At 37.8% G+C, this 24797-nt stretch overlaps 1 protein-coding gene across 13 annotated transcripts in view; it reads left to right on the forward strand.

The window, feature by feature from the left end:
* Positions 1-24797, forward strand: part of TCF4 (transcription factor 4) — a 350902-nt gene that overhangs the window by 223290 nt on the left and 102815 nt on the right. For 10 of the 13 annotated variants that reach the window (XM_029921438.1, XM_029921434.1, XM_029921441.1 and 7 more), the window contains 2 exons: positions 4081-4210; positions 4693-4742. In XM_029921438.1, the coding sequence (XP_029777298.1) occupies positions 4081-4210; positions 4693-4742 (180 nt within the window). The remainder of the gene's footprint in view (positions 1-4080; positions 4211-4692; positions 4743-24797) is intronic. The other 3 variants (XM_029921450.1, XM_029921439.1, XM_029921442.1) reach the window with 1 other exon arrangement.

Raw genomic sequence — 24797 nt, forward strand, 5'->3', positions numbered from 1 at the left:
AATCTGGTTTCATCTGAGACTGCTTTTCTCTGTTCTACAGCATCCCCCCAAGATGTTGTGTCTGATATCGGATCACAACGTAATGGGAGTGACGCAAAATCAGAGAAAGCGCTAGGAAACCGGGGGCCCATTTGCTTTTCCCCAGAGATTATTTTTTCTCTTACTTCTTCTTTTCTTTCTTACTCTCTCTTTTTCTCTCTCTCTTCCCCCCAACCCCAGATTCCAACTCTGAAATTCAAGGTCATTCACCTATTAGATGAATTAATTATAAGCCAAAGAGCAGCATTCATCGTACTCTGATCTCACTCATATCTATAATTAAGGGTAAATATAATCTTCCTTTTTAGAAATGTACCACCCACCCATTACATTTAAAGTGCTGACTGAAAGGAAATAATAGTTCAGAGCAAGATGATTTTAGTTTAACAAGAAAAAAAGTTGATAATTTAAGCTTGAAGCAGTTAGTTCTATTTTTGATTACCATTCAGTTATAAATCTAATTTGAGATATATGCTGCTTTTCTGTTACTCAAGTTTAATTCATAGTTTGCATTCTTGGTTGCATAAGCAAAGTTCAGTGGTTGATCAAAGATGTTAAGGATCTCCCCCCTGCCCCCAAGGAATCGGGGCAGTGTTGAGAATGTGTTAGACTGAGACCCAGATCTGATGTAAAACAAACAAACAAAAAATTTAATGGAAAAAGACCCTCACAGAGTGCTGCATTTGGCATTTTAGTGGCTCTGACAGGGAATAGCTTCCTGCTGAAGAATCCGTGGTAGAGGGTGGACCCCCAAATATTTAAGTCCACTTGACAAAGTCAGCAAATATATGTATTATATTTGGTTAGGGTATTTTTAAGTCTTAAAATTGTTTGTCTTTGTAAGAAAGTAAGGACCGAATAAGGGGAAGGGCTTGTCTCCTCACATGGCAGACAGTTAAAGAAAATGCTAAACTATGGGTTTAAGATTTACAGGTTAGCTCTGGGAGATGCCACATCTCGCTTCCAGTGTTTCCTGGCAGACAAGCGCAGCTCTCGCCTGGGACCCAGCACGACCACAGAGCGTGCGCTTGCGCAATGTGAACGACCTGAAACCTTTGCCATCTTATTTCAGGCAGAGATGAATCTGCCCAGTTTTGAAAGTAAACTTTAGCTTTCAAACTTAACTTTTAAATTAAGCATTAATGTGTGTGTGTGTGTGTGTGTGTGTGTGTGTGTGTGTGTGTATACATGCAGGTGGATTCATGTGTAAATGAATGCCTATCCATTTTGTGCCATATTCAGTTTACCTTATTAAATTGAATGCCATTAACTTTCTAAGTTCATAAACTCAGGTTTTTTTAGCCAGTGGAAAATTTTTTTAAGTCTGTCTCATTGCTAAAGAGAGTTAAATGTGTGACGTAAAGGCCAAACAATAGTAAATGGTTATTGTTCGTTTTACAAGTATACTCTACAATAAGAACACAATATTTTTATCTTAATTTTCCCTAGGGGGGTGATTAGGGCCCCCTTAAGTGTGAGGAAATGCTTATTTTTGTTGCTTTAGAAGAATGATTCTATTGTCTGAGAGAAAAAGAAAAAGGAACAAACAGGTCTAAAAAGAAAGAAACAGGAATGTGCTTTGTTTAAAAAAAAAAGGATTAGCATGAGCACTAAATATAAGTGCTATCTGGTCTTAGTTCTGTGTCACTGTCCATAGTTCATGTGGCGGCACATGCAAGTGATGGGGGCATGGTTTATTTACAACTGGCCTGTGAAATGATTTCTTTTACATTAACAACAGTAAGGTCAGCCACAGCCAGTTAGCGATCTTCTAGTTATCATTTTATATTTTTCACAGCTCTGTTGTGAATGCTGCTAAAACACAGGATAGCAAGCTTGTTTGTTTTTATGTTGACCTATTGAATGCATCTACTTTCTTGGGAGTGGAAACCTTTGCCACGAGGACCAACAAGAATTAGGCAATGGTTAAGCTCATTAGGAAGGCAAGCAGGCATTTCAACATATCTGCTCAGTCCTTGTTTGAGTATTTTGTATTATTTTAGCAAAAGAAAAATGAAGGCAGAGGAGTCATGTCTGCCTAAGATACAAAGTTATCAATAATGCCCCCTTCAAACTCCTTTTTTCATGAAAGGGAGGCATATTTGTAAATTTACCAGACTGTGAGGAGGCTGTGATTTAAATCATTCACAGCTTTATTGATGGAAATTTCAAAGAAAACTTGGGCTTTAAATGTAGATTTTGTTAGTAAGATTTACCAAGAGTGAAATTGCAGGTTGATATTCTAAAATTGTTGAATGCCCCTTGTAAAATGATAAAGGAATCATTGGATGTTGTGCTGGTTATAGATGTTATTCCTGGTTTCTAGGAAACTATTCCAAGGAGCTCTATATTTTAGTTTGTCATTGGGTAGCATTTTGATATCCTAAGTTCGGAAGCATGTGGATGTCAGATTTTTATCTTGTAAATGACCTGGTTTTATCTGGTGCTTATGTGGCAAATATGAAGATACTCGCAATGAGTTTTTGCTCAAAATGAGCTTCAAAACTAAAATCTCATCCTTAAAGTTTTACTTCAAAGTAATGTTGATTATGTATCCCTTGGAAAAGTCTTAAACTGGAAACAGTGAAGGCAAACTTGTCAGTCGCTGATTAGTCCTTTATATATTACTCATCCAGCACTCACAAAAAATCCGTTGGAAGAGAGAAGTTCTCTTTATGATATTTAGCTATATGGCATTGGAAAGGGGAGGTTTGAATTTTTGATTTTCCAGCTTATGGGTCATATTTGACCAACTGCTTTCACTAGAAGACATGCCACTTTGTTGAGCTATTTAGGAATCAAAAAGACTGTCTTAATTTAAAACAAGGACTCTTTGTTTTAGTTGGTGACTGCCTTGTGAAATTTTTCAGTTCTCAGCGGGTTAACCAGGGAACAGGGGCAGAGTCATAATTGGCCTATTTAGAGTATTTTGCATGTGAATAGTGTGTTAGTGAAGCATCCCTAAGTCTGTTGTGAGTGACATGGTGATTAGAATTTAGATTAGGGAAAACACATTCTGTACTTTATCAAGGACAGTAATTAGTTCAGTCAGTAAAAGTTGATTACAAGTAACGATAAAGTTAGATTTTTAGTACTTAATTTTAAAATTTCTTTATTAAATAGTAAATTTGTTCTTAATATAAATGGTAGTATCTACACTTGTTTTCTTGCATATCAGACTAATTAAAAGAACAATGTGTTCAATGCAGAGTATAATCAGGCGATTTATATATTATGGGTAAGTTTTTATGTAGTTTTTAGAAAATGTAATATTATTATATGCTCTTTCGTGTGTCCTCATTTTTGAAAGTGTAGTCATTTATCACACCGTGATAAGTTAATGATATTTGTGAAAGTTTTCTAGTGCTCAGGTAAAGGTTTAATCTGTGGGGATGTATTTTAGCTTCCAGTAGTCCTCAAGAGGGCATTCTAATTTGTTCCTGTTAGCTTAGAATGCCTACCATTTCTATGATTTTGGAAGTCAGTGTTGAGATTTGAATGTGCTCCCGGTACCGGCTGGCATTCTCTCCTCTGTGGGTGCTGTCTGTCCATGGAGGATAATGCCGAGCTGACGCACAGTCCTCAGTGCCATGGAGCCTTCTACAGTCACCCCCAACGTGAGCAGCCCCGGGGACGTTGTGTGCGTCCGAAAAATCAGATTCTTCTTGAGTTCTTGTGAAGGAAGGGCGTGAATAGTTCCCAGATAGGAGCCTAAGTGTAGATGAAGAAAACATGACTCTCACATAAATGCCCTCTTCTTAAACAATCAAATCGGGAGTCGTCTTAAGATGAAAAGTACTCTTTCAAGAGAAATCACCTCTACCTTCCTCTCAAAAGCAAAGAATTTGAAAAAGCACAAACTTCGTGCTAGCTTCACAGACTGCTTTTCTTTTTTCTTTTTGTTTGGTTGTGTTTTAATTGTTGCAGCTCGGCAGATGCTGTTTTCTTTATTGCGGTGGTTTAAGTACTAACAATCAGATGGGGGGTGGTGAATGTGAAAAACTAACCTTCTATGTTTGTTTTCCCTTTTGAACCTTTTAGCAGAGTCTCCTTGGAGGTGACATGGATATGGGCAACCCAGGAACCCTGTCGCCCACCAAACCTGGTTCCCAGTATTATCAGTATTCTAGCAATAACCCCCGAAGGAGGCCTCTTCACAGTAGTGCCCTGGGTAAGGTATTCCTCTGTTTGAATGCCCGAGTGATTAGTGGTCGTCTTTTTCTTTCTTCCTCTCTTTTTTAATACCACCCTTCTCACCCTATTCTCACCCCACCCCCCAAAACCATAAAATTTTGCTCAAATGTCAGGCTCGTGACCACCCCTCCCCAGTAGTACATTGGATGGGTATGTTAACAACTCCTAGTAGCAAGAGAACTATTTTGGTGTATGCTTATTTCTTGTTTTCTTTTGGCTGCCCATATAAGGAAACTTAAAAAAAAATCAAAGCTTGAAAAAAAAGTTAAATATCTTGATTTTTTATGAAAAAGGCAGAATTCGATTTCTGCCAGAATAAAATATGATAGCGGTACTGACATTTTGCTAAGGTAACGATTTAAGAAAATCTGGTCTAATCTAAATGGCTTCGTGGTTTAATCTGTTTTAGTTAGGAAAATAGGCACGCGGGGACCTCACAGCCTCTTCATTCTCTTTCAGAGGTGCAGACAAAGAAAGTTCGAAAAGTTCCTCCAGGTTTGCCATCTTCAGTAAGTACTGCTTGTTTCTGCTTTGTATATTGTTTATTTTGTTCCGTTTTGTATGGATGCAAGAGAGATAGGAGCAAATGAGGTTCCACGCGCCAGAGCAGCATGTTTCCCTAGACTGTGGATGAGGTAGGAATGACCTGCACGTAAGGCCACCTGACCCACGTTGGAGTGATTAATTGCATATTCCTGGAAGACTGGGCGGTTGTGTTGATATTCAGCAGGTTAAGCTCTGAAGAGAGCCTTGAAAAGGTGCCTGAAGTTCGAGGAGTTTTACCTGTACAGGGCTTTCAAGAGAATGAGTATTAGTTTCATGTGTTGGTTAAATTCTTTGTCGGTATTATGATGATTTATGGATTTGCATGCGAAAGGAGATTTGTGGAGAGGATTTAGGAAAAATTTACATGGGTTTCAGCCCAGAGTGCAGAGAGAATGTCTCTATTTTCTAGAGAGGTTACTGAATAAAAGCTGCAAAGGTAACTGCATCAGTAGCCATTTGTGTCTGGAATACCAGGTGACAACTAGAAGAATCCAGCTGTAACCAAGAGCATTCTGGGTCTTTTTACTACCTGGAGCCGTACTCAGGCATTGCTAAGGTCCCTCCAGGCTCCAGCATCGCAAAAGTTGGTTGTGATCCCAACTAAACGCGGTATCTTATTTTCAATTCTTATGTATCTTTTCAAATCTGAGTTCCTAGACGATTTTATTTAATTTTGTTTAGAACCAGTCATTGCCTAGTAATTCCCTCCTTACACAGAACAAGAATATGAGCCTCCCCTTCTTGTTTCTTCCTTCTCTTCTTTTTTCCTTTCTTCTTCCCTTCCTATGATATAGAGAGAGAGAGAAAGAGAGAGAGATACATCATTTTGATTTAATTTAATTCTTTGTTTGTAGGGCACTAGTATTCTTTAAAAGAATATTAATAAGCCTTATTGCAAGTTCTCCTCTAAAATAAAATGGTATTCAGGTTTCTGAAAATATTTCACCAATCGATCCTCACATATTAGTTTTACTTCATTTTTAATAAATTAGGGGAATAATAGGTTTTGCAAATGTGTTAAGATTAGATTAACCCAAACACCTGTGTATTTGATTTGATTTCAGTTCAGCTCATCCAAAAAATTATTAAGTGAATATATCAGAGTGAGTCTTATCAGGAAAAGAACACAAATTTTGTATGCTGATTATCACAGACTTGGTAATGTTGAAGAAGCATCACAAAATTATCCATAAATATAGAAAAATATTGTGTAAATAAATTTGCCAATGGCGTATAAAATAGTCAGTTTGGACTACCAATAAGTCACTTAAAAATGTACCCAGTGGTTTCTTCTTTAAATTTCTGGGATGTTTTAAAATTGACCAATATCCCTTCAGGTTTGTTTAAGCATATTTTAAGTTCGAAGTGGGTGGTGGATTTAATGTAGATGAAACTTCAGCTTTTAATAGCTCTTATGACAACCTCACATGATACGGTCCTCACAGCTGTATGCATTTGAACCAGGTCTGCACCTAATTTGGACAGTATTAAATACAGTCAGTGGACCTTTGGCTGTTCTGAAATGATAGAATAGTTGTGTGCCCTAAAAGCCACGTGGAACGTGAAGCTACAGAACCTTATTTATGCCTCGTCGCCAAATAAACTTTGTTTTTTCCAGTGCTAAAATTTATGCAGAAATCTACCCAATTTCTAAGGAGTGCTTTGGTATGGCCTTAGATACTATCTGTCTGCTTACTCACTGTCAACAACAATCTCTCCTCCTTCACTGTAAGTTTTTAAGTATTTCCCTTGAGTTAACTGGCCACTATAGAAAATTCCACTGATACAGTTTTTTCTTTGCTATTTTGACAGTTTGTGTGTTGTTGATATGCTGTCATATGTTCAGAAATACACAAAGGTGTCTTTCCTTTCTTCGCAGAAGATCTAGAATCGGAAGTTTAGTTTGTGTTATTTAATTTTTGGCTGTTGATGGTCAGTTTAAAATTAGAGAATTTATCTTGGCTAAAGGCTTTAATGATCCTTAAGGAACATTCTCCTAAGGAGAGCCTGTTTTTTTAAAGACAAGGAGAACAAATCAGTTGAAATGGATATTTTATCCTTGTGATTTTTTAATTTTTCTTTTCTTAAGCAAGAAGAATAACTTAGTTTGGTCAGTTTCAGAATCCAGTCATCTATTAATTGTCATTACTTAAAAAAAAATCTCAGCTCCATTTTAATAGCAATGTAACTTAGTTTATATTAACTTCATTGCATGTATTCAATTGCTTATTACTTATAACAAGATCCATGTGCCTTCCCACCACATGAAATACATATTTTAATTTGATCTAAAGAGAGGGTCCGCAATAGTCACTGGAACACATTTGCCCCAGTACTTTTAGACTCTGTCAGGTTTATTCTTTTTTTTTTAAGCTCAAATTAATATGTATCTGATAAGATATTTCTAAAACTTGCTTCAGTATGTATGAATAGTTTTCTTACAAATAATAAGAAATGGAGATAATAAAATGTTTCTTTTCGAGTGATTATGACTAGGTAAAGACATTTATATGTTTTCTTCAATACATATTTACCATGATAAATAGTAATAAATCTGTCACAATCTGTGGTGTGAACTCACTTTTTTTTTTCCTTTTTGAAGCGAGCCCTTTCTGTTCCTTAACATAAAACAAAGAAAATTTAAACTGTAACATCTGTAATGAGATATTACTGATGACCTTACTAGAGTACAGTGGCTGGACCTCTTTTGTCGCCATTAGGCTGGATCTTCACAGGAAATGAGAGCAGGGGCTTGCCTGGCCCTGTTTTTGAAAATACTGCAGCATCTGTGGGAGAGAGGAAACATAAGCCGGGCCCAACATCACGCCACGGATCTGGCAGGATCCTTGACTGGGTTTGGGCTGTGCACTGCTTCCAGAGACCTCAAGTCACTGAAGAAGCATGACAGTGATAGGATGGCGGAAGTGCCATCCTAAGGGGTCGCCTTGCACAGGCGCAGTGGAGGGAAGGCATTCTGTCCCTCTGGACCACAGAAGCCCGTAGTTAGGGCGACGGTGATGTTTCTTTAAAGGAAAGGCTGTGTGAAATGACACCTCTCTGATTGCCCACAAGAGCCCTGCTTAGCCCTGCAGAACACTTTCGTGTTCTCTGTTCAGATGGGTGGTAGGTTCTTCTTTTCAGGCACATGCCAGGTTCTTGTAGCCCTCATCTTTTGATGAGAGTTTAATAGTAAAGCTTTGGTTTTTTTGTTGATGCCAGAATTTATTTCACCTCTCTGATTTCTTGGATCTGCATCTGAACTTCTTGTTTGATTTCTACATCTTGGTTTCCTTCTTTAAATCGTATATATCAAACTTAATATTTTTCAACTTTACTGCTCTTACCATCATATTTCTTATCTTTGCATAGCCTAATAATCATACCTATGGAATCACGAATTCATGCAGAGGGAAATATACTCATTAAATCACATTTTGTGGGGGAAATGATCCATAATTCTTAGAAATTTACCCAGAGGCAATAAAATCTAGAAAGCAAAAACTTTTCACATTGTGCCATTCTAAATTATTTTTCCAAACACACATAAAAAACACAAAGACATGGTCTTTTAGAAACTTTATTGTGCTCACCAATATGGAAACGCCCATCTTCTTATAATTTGATGGCGTGAAATGATATACACTTAACCAGAAACTGGTAACAACTGCAGCCATTCTACTTTGAACACTGGTGGAATTTTCCTTCACTTCTAATTGAGCTGTGAAACTTTAATGAAAGTGTCACTGTCTTCCTCAGGTGGACCCCTGGAACTTCAGATTTCTCTAGAAATAAGAAGGTTTATCTTTAGAGATAGTTTATGACCTGTCTTATCACCAGTGATTTTTCTGAACTGAAATTTTCAGTAAAGTCTATTTTTTTATGTTAAATTTACTTTTGTTTTTTTCTTGGTTTGTTTGTAGTTTTCTAAATCAGGAAGATCTGGCAAGCTTTGTATTAAGTGATCAGGAATAATTCTGGACACATGGATCCTAAGGACAGCAATCTCTACAATAGTAAAGATTCTAAAATAAGATTTGGGCACTCCAAGAAAATTTTAGAGATGAATTAATCATTAGGTGGACTTGAAAAATAAAACTTCAGTGTGTATGAGATACCAGGTTTACCAGTTTTCTTAATAGAAGAATTCTTAAAGAAACTAAAATCTTAAAGTTTAAATGAGTCTTTTTTTTTTTTTTCCGGAAAAGATTGTTAGGAATATGAGGGAAAGTTGGATAACCCTGGGGGCATTAAGTGATCTGTGTGTTTTACATCATATAAAAAAAACCTTCATACATGAAGGCTGCAGAAATGATCTTGAGCTCATACCTGAAAATATTTTTAGAAAAGAAATGTTTTTTTCTCAGACTCTTGAGGAAATTTAAATAAAATTTAAATAAAAAAATTTAAAACAATTTAAAAGAGAAGTTGGTAATTGTTTTTTTTTCCTTCTTAGAGGCTCAGAAATTATGTGTGACTGAAAAAGTCAGTACTTAAAATGTATAATTTTCCCCATCACTTTGAAAGTGATCAGAAATCACGATTGTATTGTCGCATCAGCCGAATTTCAACTTGAGTGACAATACAACTTTCATTAAAATAAAATTTATAATAATTTTAAAATGAACTGTCAGCCACCTGGACTCCCTCCTTTGTAGGAAATTCTAGAGCAACTATAAAAGGAGAGGCCTCATCAGGGTTCATTCTTGGAGAGGTAGATCCTTTGTGAGAAAGTGTAACTGTAGGTGTTTACATTACAATATTTGGTTAGCTCATACCAGTTAACTTTAAACTTAGGGTGCCTGTTCTCCAACTAAAAATATTGAAGTATGAAATTTGGATATTAAAATTATGTTTACTAGTTATAAAAACTTATAGACAGGAAAGAGATAAAGTATAATGCTATTAAATCATCCCCAGTAGGACAGAGTATTATTCACACAATTTACACAGAATATGTAACATAATGCTGGGGAACACCTTGAAGGTTGAGAAAATAGTCATCACAGAGAGCATGTATTTTTGTGCAGTTCAGCATAGACATTCTTTCTTTGAAAACCAATCCTGTCTTCTTCATTGCAGTTACAGGCTACATGGAGGTTTGCTTTTTGTGAATTGCTGCTTATGAAACAAGCATAGGAGAATCTCTATATTTTAAGTTTTTATTGGGGGCTCTCACTCTATTAAGAATATTTCAAAAAGCGTAAGAAATTCACATAGCTATACAACATACGTACCATTAAGCCTTCCAATCTCAGGAGTTTGCTATAAGATTTCTGTATTCTTGTTTGGAATTCTGGAATAAAGAGATATCTCTTCCATCATCCTCTCTGCCAGGACACCTACTCCTGCCCCCCCTTAAAACGATGACTTCCAATGTATAGATTTTAAATATGAAGTGAAAGAAAGTGTAAGGGAGAAGAAAGACACAAAAGTTAACTGTAGAGGAAAGGTTTGCATATCTGTGAGCTCTTCTGGGATAATCCTTACAACGAAAAGGATTTATGTGTCAAACACTCAAACGAGAGGAAGCCACCTAGATTTTCCTCAGTGGAGATGCTTTCTGGCCCTCTGTGTCTGATGATTCTACTGAGCAAGCTCTTCTGAGGGCATGTGCATGATATATATTTCCCCCAACTCCTGTGTATTTTTATTTTAAACCAGGTTTTCAAAATTTCACCTGCTAAGATGTATCAGGACTTTTGTTAAGAGTTCCACAACTGGAATATTAGCATTTAGTATAAAACTGGCCTCATTTGTTGAGAAAGGAGACACACATTTCAGAAAACTGTTATTTGGAACCTCATTTTATCACTTTCACTGAAGAGTATGTTTTGGTGTGAAGTCTTGGACTCTTGTCTGAGTGGTTTAATTATTAAGAAGTTTAAGAAGCTGCCGTAAGGCTGCTTTACCTAAAGAGAATTGTAACAGGCCTGTATGCTTTTGAAATTATAAAAACTTGTTTTGCAGTATGCGGTTTGTGAATTTATTTTATGTATGTGGAATAATATAGATGCTTGACTTAATGTTTGGTTAGATAGCATTTTTTAAATTTTTACTATTTCATTGACAAAATTGTTCATTTTATTTTCTAACATAGTGGAATTTTCTTTTTTTTTTCCCCAGTCACTGATAATTTCTGTGTTTTCAAGGTGTGTTTTTCTGACTTCAAACAATTCTGAATTTTTTGTTTGAAAGCCATAAATCAAAATCAGATAGAACTTGGAGGGCTAAGTAAGATCCACTCAGAATATGTAGCAATAACCCTAAAAGGAATGAGGAGTCTCTTCAAAAATAGCAAAGTTGTATTTTCTTAAGGCAGATTAAATTCTGTCAGGCTGTTGACAGACACTTGCTTTGTTTTGTTTTTTTAAATCAGTTGCACTGAATTCTTAAACTGAGCATAAAGTCGCATTTCAAAGCAATAGCATGAGATTCTCAGCCTTGACCTCCACTGTCTCTGGGTGCATTTGTGTACAGGAGCGTGCTCACTTTCAAGGAATAAAATGTGGTGCAAAATTTGTAGTTTTAAATACTCAATTATTTTATCTCAAAGCAGCATGTGAATGATACCGATTTCTTTTTCCTTTTTTTTTTTTTTTTGCAGCTGCTGTATAGGTACAGAGCGCTTTGAGTGTTATGCTTTGCTTGAGCTTATACTCCCTCTTCAGAGAAATTAAGGTAGTGCAGAAGAGTCTGCATTTTGTAGAATTGCAAGGTTGACAAAAGGATGTAAGTTTCAGTGAGAAGTACAGATTTCAGTTCTGAAGGAATGTGCAGATTCCTTCTTGAAAGGAACATTTTAAGAATTTTATTTAAGTCGCTTAGCGACAGCCACTCTTGTCCCTCTAGTCTAACTTTGTCATCTGAGAGATTAATCATGGCTACACTCCTGAGGTTGAAACTTGATCCGTAAGCGTTTACCTCCAGAGTGATCAGAAGAGGACCTGTGTGTGTATTAAATGCCACTAAATTTATTTTGAGTCTTCAGTGGCACAGAAGAATAGGGGCATTTCTGAGTGAAGCCCCCTTGGTAGCAAACTGTAAAGAAGTGTTTTGGTGTGTTGCTGTGTATCAGCAGAGTTTTCGACGACAGTGATTAAAAGGCACTTCGTTTGTGAGACATGGACTCCTATTAGAAGGGCTAGTGTTCTCAGAGAAATGACCCCTGTCATATATTCCTCACACACATACAAAAACTGTCACTGTTACCACTTGCTGTTACCATCTAGGGATTTTTTTTCCCCCTAGAAAAAAAATGCGGTTTTGAGCAATTACTTTGATATCATCCGAGGAAGAGCGGCTGTCTACAGCAGCCTCCTCATCCCCAGCCGGTAGCATTCTAAATATGCCTCCTGGATTATACGTATAATAATATTGTAATGGCGTTCATTCTACCGATTGGCAAAGTCTATCATTATATCATTAGCTGCCATGAGAAAGCAGTTTCAAGTAGGTTGCTGATTCTTAGCGTTAATGTTTTCAAGTAACCCTGTTTGGGGACTTCACTCATTTCACAGGTGCTCAGGTGTGTTACCCTAGGGTACAGTAATATTTTCTGCCTTGTTCATTACGAAACAAACTTGAAGTACAAAATAATTCAATAATAAGCAGAGTATAAGAACTGGGGCTCTATTGTAGAAAAGTCTAATAACTTGGGAGGTTAGCAGATGAGATGAAAAAAATAAAATTTGTGTAAGGGGACGGCAGTAGTCAACCCATTCCTCCTAACTACTGAAGCTGAGGCTTCAAAGGAATGTTCATGGCCTGGCAATTAAGACTTGTTGAATCAGTTTGAAAATTTTAAGCCATTCGGCTAAATAGAAAATCAGTCTGCTTCTGTAACTAGCGTACTGTTTGGAAGTATTGTTATGTAATAAAAGGGTACAAATTCTGCCATTTGATACTAAGGCATATGTTTCACGAGTGAAATTTTATTACCAGAACCTGTGGGCTCCTCATCTAGTGCCTTGATAGGAATTTTATTTTTAGATGTATACAGCACATTCCACAGTATCATCGGTAGCTTAATTGATAGGGTTGAGCAAGAGAAAATGGAATTAGGCATTTTTATTATGGGCAGATACAGTTGGAATTATGAAAATCAAATCCCAGTTAGTCACTGTTCTACAAACCATGCTCTCTTGGTTTCCCGTTAATAAATTACACCAACAACTGAGCTCTTGACTGGAACCCCATCACGACAAACTGGGAGCATCTAGGTGGGAGGGGAAGACAGCTTTTTCAGAAGTTTTCATTCATTCACTCATTTCTTTCTTCATTTGTACTTATTCAAAGCACATTGTTCAATTTACCTAAAAACTAGACACAGCAAGTGACACTGAGCGTTTCCTCCTCTTCTGTGCACCCTTTATTTAAATCGTGAAACTTCACAGCTAAGGCCCTTCCTGTTTAAGGAAGTCTCAGAGTTGCGTCACTTACATTCCCCGTCGGTGGGGATGGCCTTAGCATTTTAAAAGAGCATAAAGTCTGGCCTTTTGAGAAGGTTGTGCATTCAAAAACCCAAATACACAGGACTTATTGTCTTTTGGGCTTATCTTAGAGTTACTGAGTCCCCTTATTCACCTTGGAACGGGTAAGGGTCTTTGTCACATACATCTTTTTTTTTTTTTTTGTCCCATACAGGCTAACTTCACTGCCTTGCATATTTCTTTGAAATGTATTTCCAATAAAGAATATAATAAAAGTGGTGTGGTGGGTTGGAAATAACACTGCACTAGAAATAAAGAGATCTTCCTAATTAAATGCGTGGTATCCTCTACTTACTCACCTCGTGGCCCCCGTTAGGTTGCAGATCTATTTCAGGGTCTACAAAGGAGGTATAAATAGCACCTGCTTCATGAGATGATGTTGATATACTAATAACAATAACAAACCTCAACCTAGTGCTTATTCTATGCCAGGAACTGAGCACTTTACATCTACTGAGTCCCTCATACAAAAGCCTATGAAATGCGATGTCCTGCTCTTTATTCATGCTAAACAAACAGAGACACAGAGGGGTGATGACACATGCCTGAGGTCACACAGCTAATACATGGCAGAGCTGGCACTGAGACCTGGCTAGTCTGTCTGTCAGGTTTCTGTGTCCTTAATCATGATTCTGTGCTGCCCATGGGTATTCAGAGTACTTGGTAGAACAAAAAGCTCTATACAACCTGATTGTTGTTTACCAAGCAAGTATCTGCCAACCTAGAATAAATTAAATATTCAGAAGTTTCATCTCACTGTAGAATGACTGTCAGTACCGATGAGCGGTACACTGGTTATAATGTACAACTTCTGCCCAGGCCGACCCCTCAGAAAGACCAGACCATTCGGTATAGCATTTCTGTAACAGAGCCAGGATGACCTAGTGGTTAAGAACATGGAATCTGGTCATGTGGGTTTTTAGTTGGCTTTGCCACTTTCTAGCTATGTGGCCTTGGGCACATGATGTAACATCCTTGAATTATTCCCTGAAAAATGGGGAAAGTATACTTACCTCCTAAGGATATTGTGATAAATAAATAAATGACGAACCATATATAACGTGCTCTGCATAATCCTGGCACACGGTAAATATCTAAGAAATGAAAACATCCTAGGACAGTAATAAACAAAACCCTCAATGTCACCATCAGCAACAAGGTAACTACCTTTTTTCAGTGCTTGAGAAAAATTTCACGTGCAGCTGACAGGAGTAGTTGGATACAGAGCGAAACTAAGACCAGGGTCTTAACTGCGTGTAGAAGAATCCTACCTGATGGAGGTTACTTGCCTTTCCTCAAATGATGCGACACTGCAAGCACTTCTTGTACTTTGTTCATCGTGGTAGTGTCTCTATCAGAGCAAGACACCTAGTCAGCTTTTGAAATACTCGACTTCCCGCTCTGCAAAGTTTGTGTGGGAAGTATGTACTCCATCTTTTCTCTCTTGCAATGGGACATCAGACCAGGATGACGGAGTTCCTCATAATATGATTCCCTCCGCCAGTAATTTGTTTATGCCTAAGTCAGCCCTGCCTCTAAGCGATAAGGAGATACAGGCTTTTTCTTTCATCTTCTGTCAATCCTACTCTGTAATTGGGCAGAAGCAGGTCAAGAGCAGGGTAGGCCTGGGGTTTTTACTTCATCTGGCAAGACGAAGATGTGTCGAACAGGTGGGACTGTGTGGCACTCTGTTTCTCTTATAAAGTAAAATAGAGTTTGATTTGACTAGGATTGTTTAGGTAAATTTCTAACATTCACCAGAACTGTTTATACAGATGTTTTAAGGTAAAGTCACAGCCAAAGGCTGGATCCTGGCCTTTGCCACATTGTCATGTGTTTTTTCTCAGTACCGTTGCTGAATTCATAAAAGAAAATTTGTTTTTGCGTGTCAGCTAAGGGAAACCGAGAACAGTTTTTCAGAAGGGCCGATTCGTGAACTCTCGCATTTCAAGAAGAAAACATCTGCCAAAGGGGGTGGGGAACGAGAGCATGGTCTCCACGTCCCACCACGAATGCCTGTTCCCAGCCAGCTTTCACTTACAGAGGGCCAGGCAGCACGTCAGGTGCCTCGGGAAAGGTCCTGCTGGCCAGACCTCTTCCTCGCATCCCGGAACGGGCACGAACGGCCGGTTCACGGAGATAGACTCTTTCTCTGGGAAACCGGATCGATCCGCGGGAGCCACCCCTCAGCCGTAGTCATTGCCACCTTGTGGATTACAAAGGATATTGGTTTTCATCAGACTTCCATTTCAATTTGGCTTTTTTATGGCAAGTGCACGTTGGCAGTGGATTGCTGTGTTCCTCACCAAAAGGATGCTCGTTTGCTCAACAACACCTCACTTCTCCACTCACAGTTCATTTATGATTCTGATGAGAGTGTTTTTTCAGGAAACACACATTTCACTTTTTGACCTAGGAGCATCTGTTAGAATTTTTTTTTAATACTACTTTGGCATTCTGAAAGTGTTAATGTCTTTCATATCTGTTTAATGCTATTTAGGGATATTTATGATCACCTCTTGGTTACTCAGGGTAAAGTGTGTCGCAATTTTTTTTAAACAGACAGGAAAGCATTCACATGAGGAAACAGATTGCTTTAAACATGTGCTTCCTGTGACAGTAAAAAGAACAAATTAGATTTAACACTGTGTAATGAATGCATAAATGTGTACATTTAAGCTTTTAAAAGCTTTATGTTCAGTTCTGGTCACAACAAAAATTGAGTCACCTGTAAAAATTAAAGATGCCTGCGTTGCTCTCAGATTCCTAAAATGCCCAGATACTGAGATCCTCGCCGGATGACGCCTCATCAGAGTCAGAAAAAGCATGCTATGGTAACGCTGGAGGGAATGAGAACGGTACAGGGCACACGGGAAGGTGAAACCAGGTTAGAGTTTGATCCTATGCATTTAGCAAAGAAATCAGAATGTTTTGGAGGACAGGGGTGCCGGTAGGATTTCACTACCATCTTCCTCTCTGTCTGAGAATCAAGGGAAAAATCCCTTCTTCTCAACCCCAAATATCCCTCTCTTTCAAAAAAAAAAGGAAAAGAAAATCTGATGTTTACTTACGAGCATCTCCTAAGATTTAATTACATGAGAAAAAGCCTCCTTTTCTTATGTAATTCAGTTTACATGCGTGTGTGCTGGCTGGCAGGGAGTGAATAGAATATGAGTTAATATTTCCAGTTCAGCGCGAGGGCTGGACGGGAGGGCAGGAGTCCTCTCCTCAGAAGAGTCTCCTCGCCATTTCTGTCTGAGCCCTGCGGATGGCGTGTTTCCTTCCCCTGTGCTTTCAAAGCTAAGGATTTGTGGCATGCTCCCCATCCCTGTGGCCAAGGAAGGCCAGGACAGAGTCCCTCGGGGGAGGGCACATAGTTTGGGGACATCTGACTCTCTCATATCACATACTGAGGTACTAATATCAAAACAGACTGCTTGTCGTTGCACGGTGGGGCAGTGCTTTTTTTGGCTGCCGTGGTTGAAATGAAATGGGCAAGCTGTAGTCCGCTTGGCATCAGATTGGGCTGAGGGAAGCTGGGAGATCAGAGTCAGACTGTGAATGCAAGTAACAGCCAATGGTTAACTTCCTTTTTGTGTGTCACTTGGCAGCAAGGAGACTGATGGCGATTTTCTTTTTTTTTTTTTTTTTTTTCTTTTTTTCAACGTGGGTGAGAGTTCAGTGCCCTGGGAAGAGCCGCAGACACCGTCCCTTGTCCCACAGTTGAGTTGCGTTGATTTCTTGAGGCCGGCACAAGTGCCGCAAGCGTCCGCTCCCGGAGCTGGATACAGGGATGAGGAAGGTCATCCGATGAGAGGTGGTCCACACAGAAGCTCGCTGCTGAGCTCTAGGAAGTCGTAGGGAAATCAGACTTTGCAGAAGGCGGCAGAGCCAAAGGATAATGTATGCACTTGACTGGATACTCCCTTGTATGCAGACACCCAAAGATATTTTTAAAATTATCACTACTGCACATCCCTCTTCTCCCATCAAAGATTCAAATCAGTTTGGGACTGTCTGGGAAATGCAGGGCTAAAATAGCCAGATTGAATTCAGATGAAATTACCTTCTGCTTTTTGGGGAGGTTGTTGCTCTTGTGTTAGCCGAATTATTTTCTTTGAAGATTCATTTGGAAGAGAGTTTGGGAGAATGTCTAGTCTCCCTCTAGAATTTCCTCTCGTATCTCTGTTTGCAAAGAGCTCCTCCCCAAAGGCGAAAAGAGCGAGTTGCCATCTTGAGGAGTGAATTGTATGTGTAGTGAACACCAAATGGTCTCAAAGTTCCCCTAGAATTTTCAATATCTCTGGTTGCTTTCAAATACTATTTATTCCCCTAACCATTTGTGCAGGATATCAGTAAGATGACCAACTTCTGACAACCCTAAAAGGGAAGGAAGCTTAGAAATAGAATACCATTTGTCTGGTAATTAGAGTGTATCTCTTAAGAGTTCGAGAGAATTCTGATTAACCTTTCTGTTCCCACATTCTCACATAAAATTAGCACACCTTTTAAATTATTATCTAGTATTTAAACACATATTTTTGAGTCTTCTTAATGCAACAGGTTCTGGAGACACTAAAAGTGTGTTATGGGTTTCTAAAAAACTTCATTTTTCTTACATTTTAAATGTTCTGTTTGTGCAAAATTTCGAGAATCACCATAAGGGCTTCTTTGCATTTTTAATTTAGTAACTAACATATGAATAAATTTGCATATTAATTAGTTGCAGATTAAATCATGCATACATAATTGCCTCCTTACTGTGTTTAATGTTTGTCAAAATCTCCAGCCTGGTTTGATGGATGTCGTATGAAAGATTACAATTTGATGTACCCTTGGAAGTATTTACACCAATAATGCAAGATTCTTAATAGCAGAATTCTCTAGTCATATACAGTTACTAATAAACATGTAAGATAGGTACATGTCCCTTTGACTAAAATTTTTTCTTTGCACCAAATCATTTACTATTCATAATCATTAATGCATCTCCTAATTATACAGCATATGTCTGTTAACCCTTTTGTTGCTGGTCTTCAAATGGTAGCTTCTTTCTTTTCTTGCCCCCTAAAGAAAGCAAATTATTTGATAGTATTCTGAAATTACTGCATTGCCTTTTACTTATTTCTCTACTAGTGTATGGACACACCTCATTTGCCACTTCCTTTAACCTACAGTTGAGAATTATGTGATCACTTTGTATTTTCCAGTTAAAGATCAAGAAATGACCCACGTGTGCACACTTAACTGATGAGTTTTTACTTCTCTTTTACCAGTGTTGCAAAGAATTCAGATATGTGAGATACTTCATATCAAATGGCAAATACGCATGCACACACGCACAGTTTTTGGAAGTATAATTGTAGAATAAGTAAAATTATTTAAGTCATATTTTATTCTACTTTGAATATGGTAATGCATTTCATGTTTTATCATCAAATATAGGATGGGTTCTTATTGTTTGTTTGTTTGTTTGTTTGTTTGTTGGTACCAGGACTGAGATCTCTATAGAAACTGACTAGGGAATGGGTGCTCTTGATTTGACAGAGTTAAAGAATATATATATATGCCAGTAGATGTTCTTTTTAATTAATTCTTCAGGTATTTAATTTTTTTAAGTTTTATTTTACCCATGTACAGAGTAGACCAACTGGCATTTTATTTTTTACTATTTTGATGGCTAAGCTGCTTATCACACTGTATTCCCCTGCATTAATGAGTATTCCTACTGTGCAAGACTCTATCAAAAATGATGGTGTGAATGTCATTTTTAATTGGAAGTTTATACAGTCAAATTTATAGTACACAACAAAAAATATGTACGTAATTCTGTTCCAAGCCTTTTTTAGGCTATTGATCTTTTTGGTTTAAGTATACATTTTTACCAGTCTGACCTTAAATTTAGCTTGAGAATCTGGACTAATATTACTGAGTTTGAATGAATACTATTCTTGAGGGAAGAGGGAAACCAAGGCATAGGACAATTATAAAGCCTTTTCATTATGAGAGGAACAAATATAGAATCTATTTTCAGGAATCCCTTTTAAAACATGAAAACTTGCTGACCAATTTTTCCCAAGAAGCCAAAATATATGATTTCTGCCTATTTTATTGTTGAATGCCCTGCATTTATATGCTTACTAAGGAGACAAAGGTTAAAATGAGTCCAAAGCATGAGGAGCTGCTTTCCTTTCTCTGATTCTTACACAGGAGAAATGATACCTCATGCTCACCTACCCTAGGGTCTGTTTCTTCTAATCACAAGGCACAATGAACAATGTATTGATTTAGCAAAATGTTCTTTTGCAACATGCAATATTGCATTAAATTATTCAGCAATGAGAAAATTTAAATGAAAGCTGCAAAACTTATACAGGGAAGCAAAGAATCAGACCCGAAACATCGTATCTGTTCACAGCCATTGTGCCTAGGTAATTCAGGGCATATGGTATGTAAATGATGTTTGGAGATCCTTGCCAAATCTGCACACGGCGGGATAAATTAAGGACAGGTTTCCCCGGGTGTAAGTCCCATGATTGTGACCGGCACACTTTCTGCTCGGATGTGCTTGTTCTGTTCTTGTGCTCCAGCAGGGGCTTCCCACAGCATCCAGTGGTCAAACCTGGTCCTCAGCCCACTCCTAAGACATTATTTTAAATTTCTGAGGATTGATTTTATAATTACATTTAAAATATAGTACCAGTTTCTCTTGCCCCTACATGTGAAAAGTAAAGCCTGAATAATTCATCAGCATATATTTGGATAGGACCCATTTAAATGGGTATCTTTACAATGGAAATTGAGTGCCTCTCAGCCGCTGAAGAAAGGTATTACTAAGTAGTGACTTTTTTCTAGGCCAATATTAAGATATTTTCTAAAATAGGAAGTGAATTATTTTGAACAATTAATCATTTTAGTCCCAAATTAGCCCAGTCATAATTTATTAATTCAACTTTGTAACTCAAATTACTGGTATCACTTAATATTTGAATTATTATTTTGAAGTATCTGCTGTCACTTCTAGAAAGATGAAATCACTATCTCCTTCTTCCATTTAAAACTTCTTTAAAATAGCTAAGAGGTTATGCTATTTCCCTTTTTCTGAAAAGAATTTTTTTTCTAAGCTGGGTGTTGTGACGCATAGTTTTTGATACTTTAAAATGAAGTCCATTTTGATCATCTTGGAACTCTGTAATTGGAGATTTTGTTTAGAAACATTGGCAGATCCTTTCCTCCTGTGATAATTGGTCAATTGATATCTATGTAGTACGTTTGCCATGAAGACTTAATTATGAATCCAAAACCTAAGCACCTTTTTAATGAAAGTTATTTCAGGGTATTTTAAAGTATGTAGAGTATGGTTTAGGATGTTTTGTTGTTTTTACTATTAAAAATAATGCTTTTACCAAATAAAGCTGTTATTTTTTTAAGGATAATATTATGCTTCTATAAATTAGCAGTTTAGTCTCTGTTCCTACTATTACCATTCCATTTATGAAACACAAATAACATGCTGGTCACTGTATGAGAATGAAATTAGGTTCATTTCCTGTCCATTGCTGTGTAGGCTGGGTGAAATGGGGGGCAGGGGCAGGAATCCCCCTGAGATCAACATAAGTCAGTAATACTTGAAGATTTAGCTCCGTGCCCATTGGCTGTGGCTCTGGAGGCGTTCACGTGATTATCATGTAGCCTGGAGTTGGCGAACTCAGAGTGAAGTTTTGAGCTGGCCTGTGCTGTTACCGTCCCCTTGGTTCTTTGAAACCACTTCGCACAGCTGTGCGCCCAACTCAACAACAGAGAGCAAGAACAATATTCGCTGGAAAATCAAGCTCAGTCCGGCTTCCAACTTTGCTGGGAACTTGCAGCCTTGAAAACAACAAAGAGGATAGTCACAGTTGAGATTACCGAGTCCAGATTAAAGGTGTTACACAGGAGGCGTGGTGTGGCCCAAGTTTACCCACACGGTGCAGGCACCATGAATGGTCACGTGTTAAGCATGGTAGTCAGTTACCAAGATTTTTGGTTTTAAATGTCATTGAACCACATTTAAAAAAAAAAAAGGTTTTTGGAGAGTTGTGGAGGTAAAGCTGAGGGATTTTTTTAAAATTTTTGCATACTTGGGGTGGTGGGGGGGCAAGAGCCATGGGCAATAAAGACAAGCCAATAAGGACAATAGTCTCAAGTATTAAAACAGTCTGTTTTCATGTAATGTATGATTCAAAATGACTTAGCAGTTTTAATTTTTTTTTTAGAAAGGGAAGAATATAAAGAGAGAGATAAATGAAATTTGCATCTCTTCAGACAACTCTGCATAGCAAATTTAAGATTCTGGCAATTTCCTTACTCGCATCTGAAAATTGAGAATTTAAAGGAGACTCAGATAGATCTTTATTATTGTGTTGCTACCAGGGGTCTCTGTGATGGTATCAGTAAGTTGGAAACTTTTCTTCAAAAGGACTGAACAAGGGCACCTGGGTGGTTCTGTCAGTTAAGCATTGGAGTTTGGCTCAGGTCATGATCTTGTGGTCTCTGAGTTCGAGCCCTACATTGGGCTCTGTGCTGACAGCTCAGAGCCTGGAGCCTGCTTCAGATTCTGTGTCTCTTTTTCTCTCTGCCCCTCCCCCCGTTCTCTCTCTCTCTCTCTGCCCCCTCTCCCAAAATAAAACATTAAAAGAAAAGAATCTTTTAAAAAAGTAATAAACAACTAAACTGATAACTTATTTTAGCGTAATGCATTCAGACTAAATTTCTCCTTGGTTAAGAATATTGAAGCTGTATTAATTATTTGTATATACTTAGTAAATTTTAGGTAGACCTGATGCATTAATCTTGTTTCATAAAAGATACAACTTCTGCTTATCCAGATCTTAAGTATATTTCAAACCAGTCTTTATTTTAGAATTCTCTGCAGCAAAATTTCAGTCATCAAATATGTATATCACAGAGGTAACTGGAGACAGAGAACATAATTTCTGTCATATTGCCAGAAGGGTTCTAGAGCTCTCCAGAGGTTAAGGAACCCTGATTTCAGCCAGAAGTTGTGGGAAGCGATTGATGATCCTACATCATTATATCCCCAGAGAGCACTGAATCAACACAAGGCTTATGTTTCAAAAAAATTCAGCGAATATTTATTGCACACCTACTACGTGCCAGTATTCCCAGAAGGTGCATAGCAGTGGATCAAAGTTCCTACCATCGTGAAGATTTACATGGCCTCAAGTAGTTGTTGAAGCAAGACCTCATTAAAAAAATTTTTTTAGCATAGTTGACACACAGTGTTTCATTAGTTTCAGGTGTCCAACATAGAGGTTCGACATCTTTATGCTGTACTGTGCTCACCACAAGTATAGCTACCATCTGCCATCAGATAGCGCTGCTACAATATCATTGACTGTATTCTCCAAGTAAAAGTTCACTCTGTAATGCACTGTAGGGTCCCAGCACTACGATCCACCTTGTGAACCAATAAATACAGAGGCTGTGCTTCTTAAAAGCCCAACAATTGATGTGACCCCACAGTCCATGATAACAATATAATATATAATACAGAGATAAAGTTGACCACAGAATTTACTGTAATTGTCAGGTCTCTTGTCATCAGCATATTTCTTGTTAGCAGTGAAACAAAATGACATCTTTTTTAAAAAAAACTTTTTTGTTTCTGTTGTGCTTAAAATCAAGTTAAATGGAATGTTTTGGAAAGGACAAAAGAAAAAAGTTAAATATGTGGAAATGACATGGAAAGCACCTGTTTCTTTGTTTTATTTTCCTCCACGTCATTCGGAAATAATGTCTAGCCGGAGGAGAATCTGTTGTCCCTCTAAGAAAATGTTTATCAAATTGAGTTTTGAAAGTAGAAGATAGATTAAATAAGTAGGGTGGACTTACCAAGGAAAACTAAAAAATAAATCAAACAGGAGTGTGCATCACACGTCCACTAACTGGCACAACAGTATCACTTCTCAAAAGTGACAGTGCATGTATGTATCCATTTTTATATCTTTGGCATATTGTTGGCACTATTAATTATTCCATTGAGAAAATAGCCGCTCTGTACAGAAGAAAGGAAGATAAATGAGATCCTCCAAGCTCCCTTCTGTGAAGTGTAGGTGTAAATGAATTTGCTCTCTGCCAGCCCAACAAATAAAACTTGGTCCGTCCCTAATCTTCAGTCGTTTATAATCCAGGTGAGAGAAAGGCCAGGCTCATGAAACCAAAAACAACCATTAGAAAATTTAAAAATTTAGGGGAGCAATTGATCATAACTATGTGTATGTCCGTGTTTTATCAGTAAAAAGTAAGTGTAGCTGTGTTTGCAAATGTTTGTCTATTTCATAAAGGCCTGACTTATTCTCAAATTGAACTTAGGGCTAAGTATATATCTTTTTCTGATGATTCTGGACTTGGTGATTTCTGTCATTGGAGGAAGGAAGGAAATAAATCCCTTTTTGTTCCTCATTCACTCAATGAGCAAAATGTGATGAAGCTTTATTAAGGATGTCTTACGTCGTTAGAGGGCGGGGCGGAGAAAGTTAAGTCGTGGTCTCCACTCTTTATCAATGGATAATATTTAGGGACAATAAAGTAGGTGTGTGATTTATTTAGCAACAGTTTATGGCATTAAACTTTGCTGGAGAACCCAGAGGATCTAGAATGGTCCTTATCTGGAAGTAACTACAGAACTTGATGTCATTCTGTGCGGAGAGTTGCAGATCTGGCAGATTAAGAGAGAGGCCGCAGATTTTCAGCTGAACTTCTGTCTAGCAGCTTCTATGTATATTTTCCCTACAGTTGAACTTTTGCTAATTAAACTGCCGAAACAATTTTTGATTGTCTTCATATTTTCAGAGATTGATTGTCCAAAGACATATCTCATTATAATAAAACCATAAATCGCAGAATTTCAATCTTGGGGAAAACCCCCGTCATGATCACAATTTAACAGCTATTTATTTGAAGCATATTTATTTATAACGAAGCTGAGATTTAGATAAAGCCAGAACTCGCTCAGGCTTAGCTAGTTAGAAAGTAAGCCAGAACTCAAACCAACATCTTGGTTTCTGGCCTCCACATTCTAGTGCTTTCTCTAACAAGTACAGGGGACCAGGCAATGGGGATGGAGGTTTCATCCCCAAATATGTGGTTGGAGAGTCAGAAACTAGCTCTTTTTGAATTCATTAAGAAAAGAGTATTTTATTTTTTTATTTTACTTTTCAATGTTTAGTATTTATTTATCATGAAATATAGTCACTTGTTTTGGGTTTTTTTCTTTTATAGTTTATTGTCAAGTTGGTTTCCATATAACCCTCAGTGCTCATCCCAGCAAGTGTCCTCCTCCATGCCCATCACCCCCTTGTCCCCTCTCCCCCACCCCATCAACCCTCAGTTTGTTCTCAGTGTTAAAGAGTCTCTTATGGTTTGCCTCCCTCCCTCTCCTTAACTGTTTTTCCTCTTCCCCTCCCCCATGGTCCTTTGTTAAGTTTCTCCTATTCCACATATGAGTGAAAACATATGGTATCTGTC

The sequence above is a fragment of the Suricata suricatta genome, chromosome 14, assembly GCF_006229205.1.
Source record: "Suricata suricatta isolate VVHF042 chromosome 14, meerkat_22Aug2017_6uvM2_HiC, whole genome shotgun sequence".
Lineage (NCBI taxonomy): Eukaryota > Metazoa > Chordata > Mammalia > Carnivora > Herpestidae > Suricata > Suricata suricatta.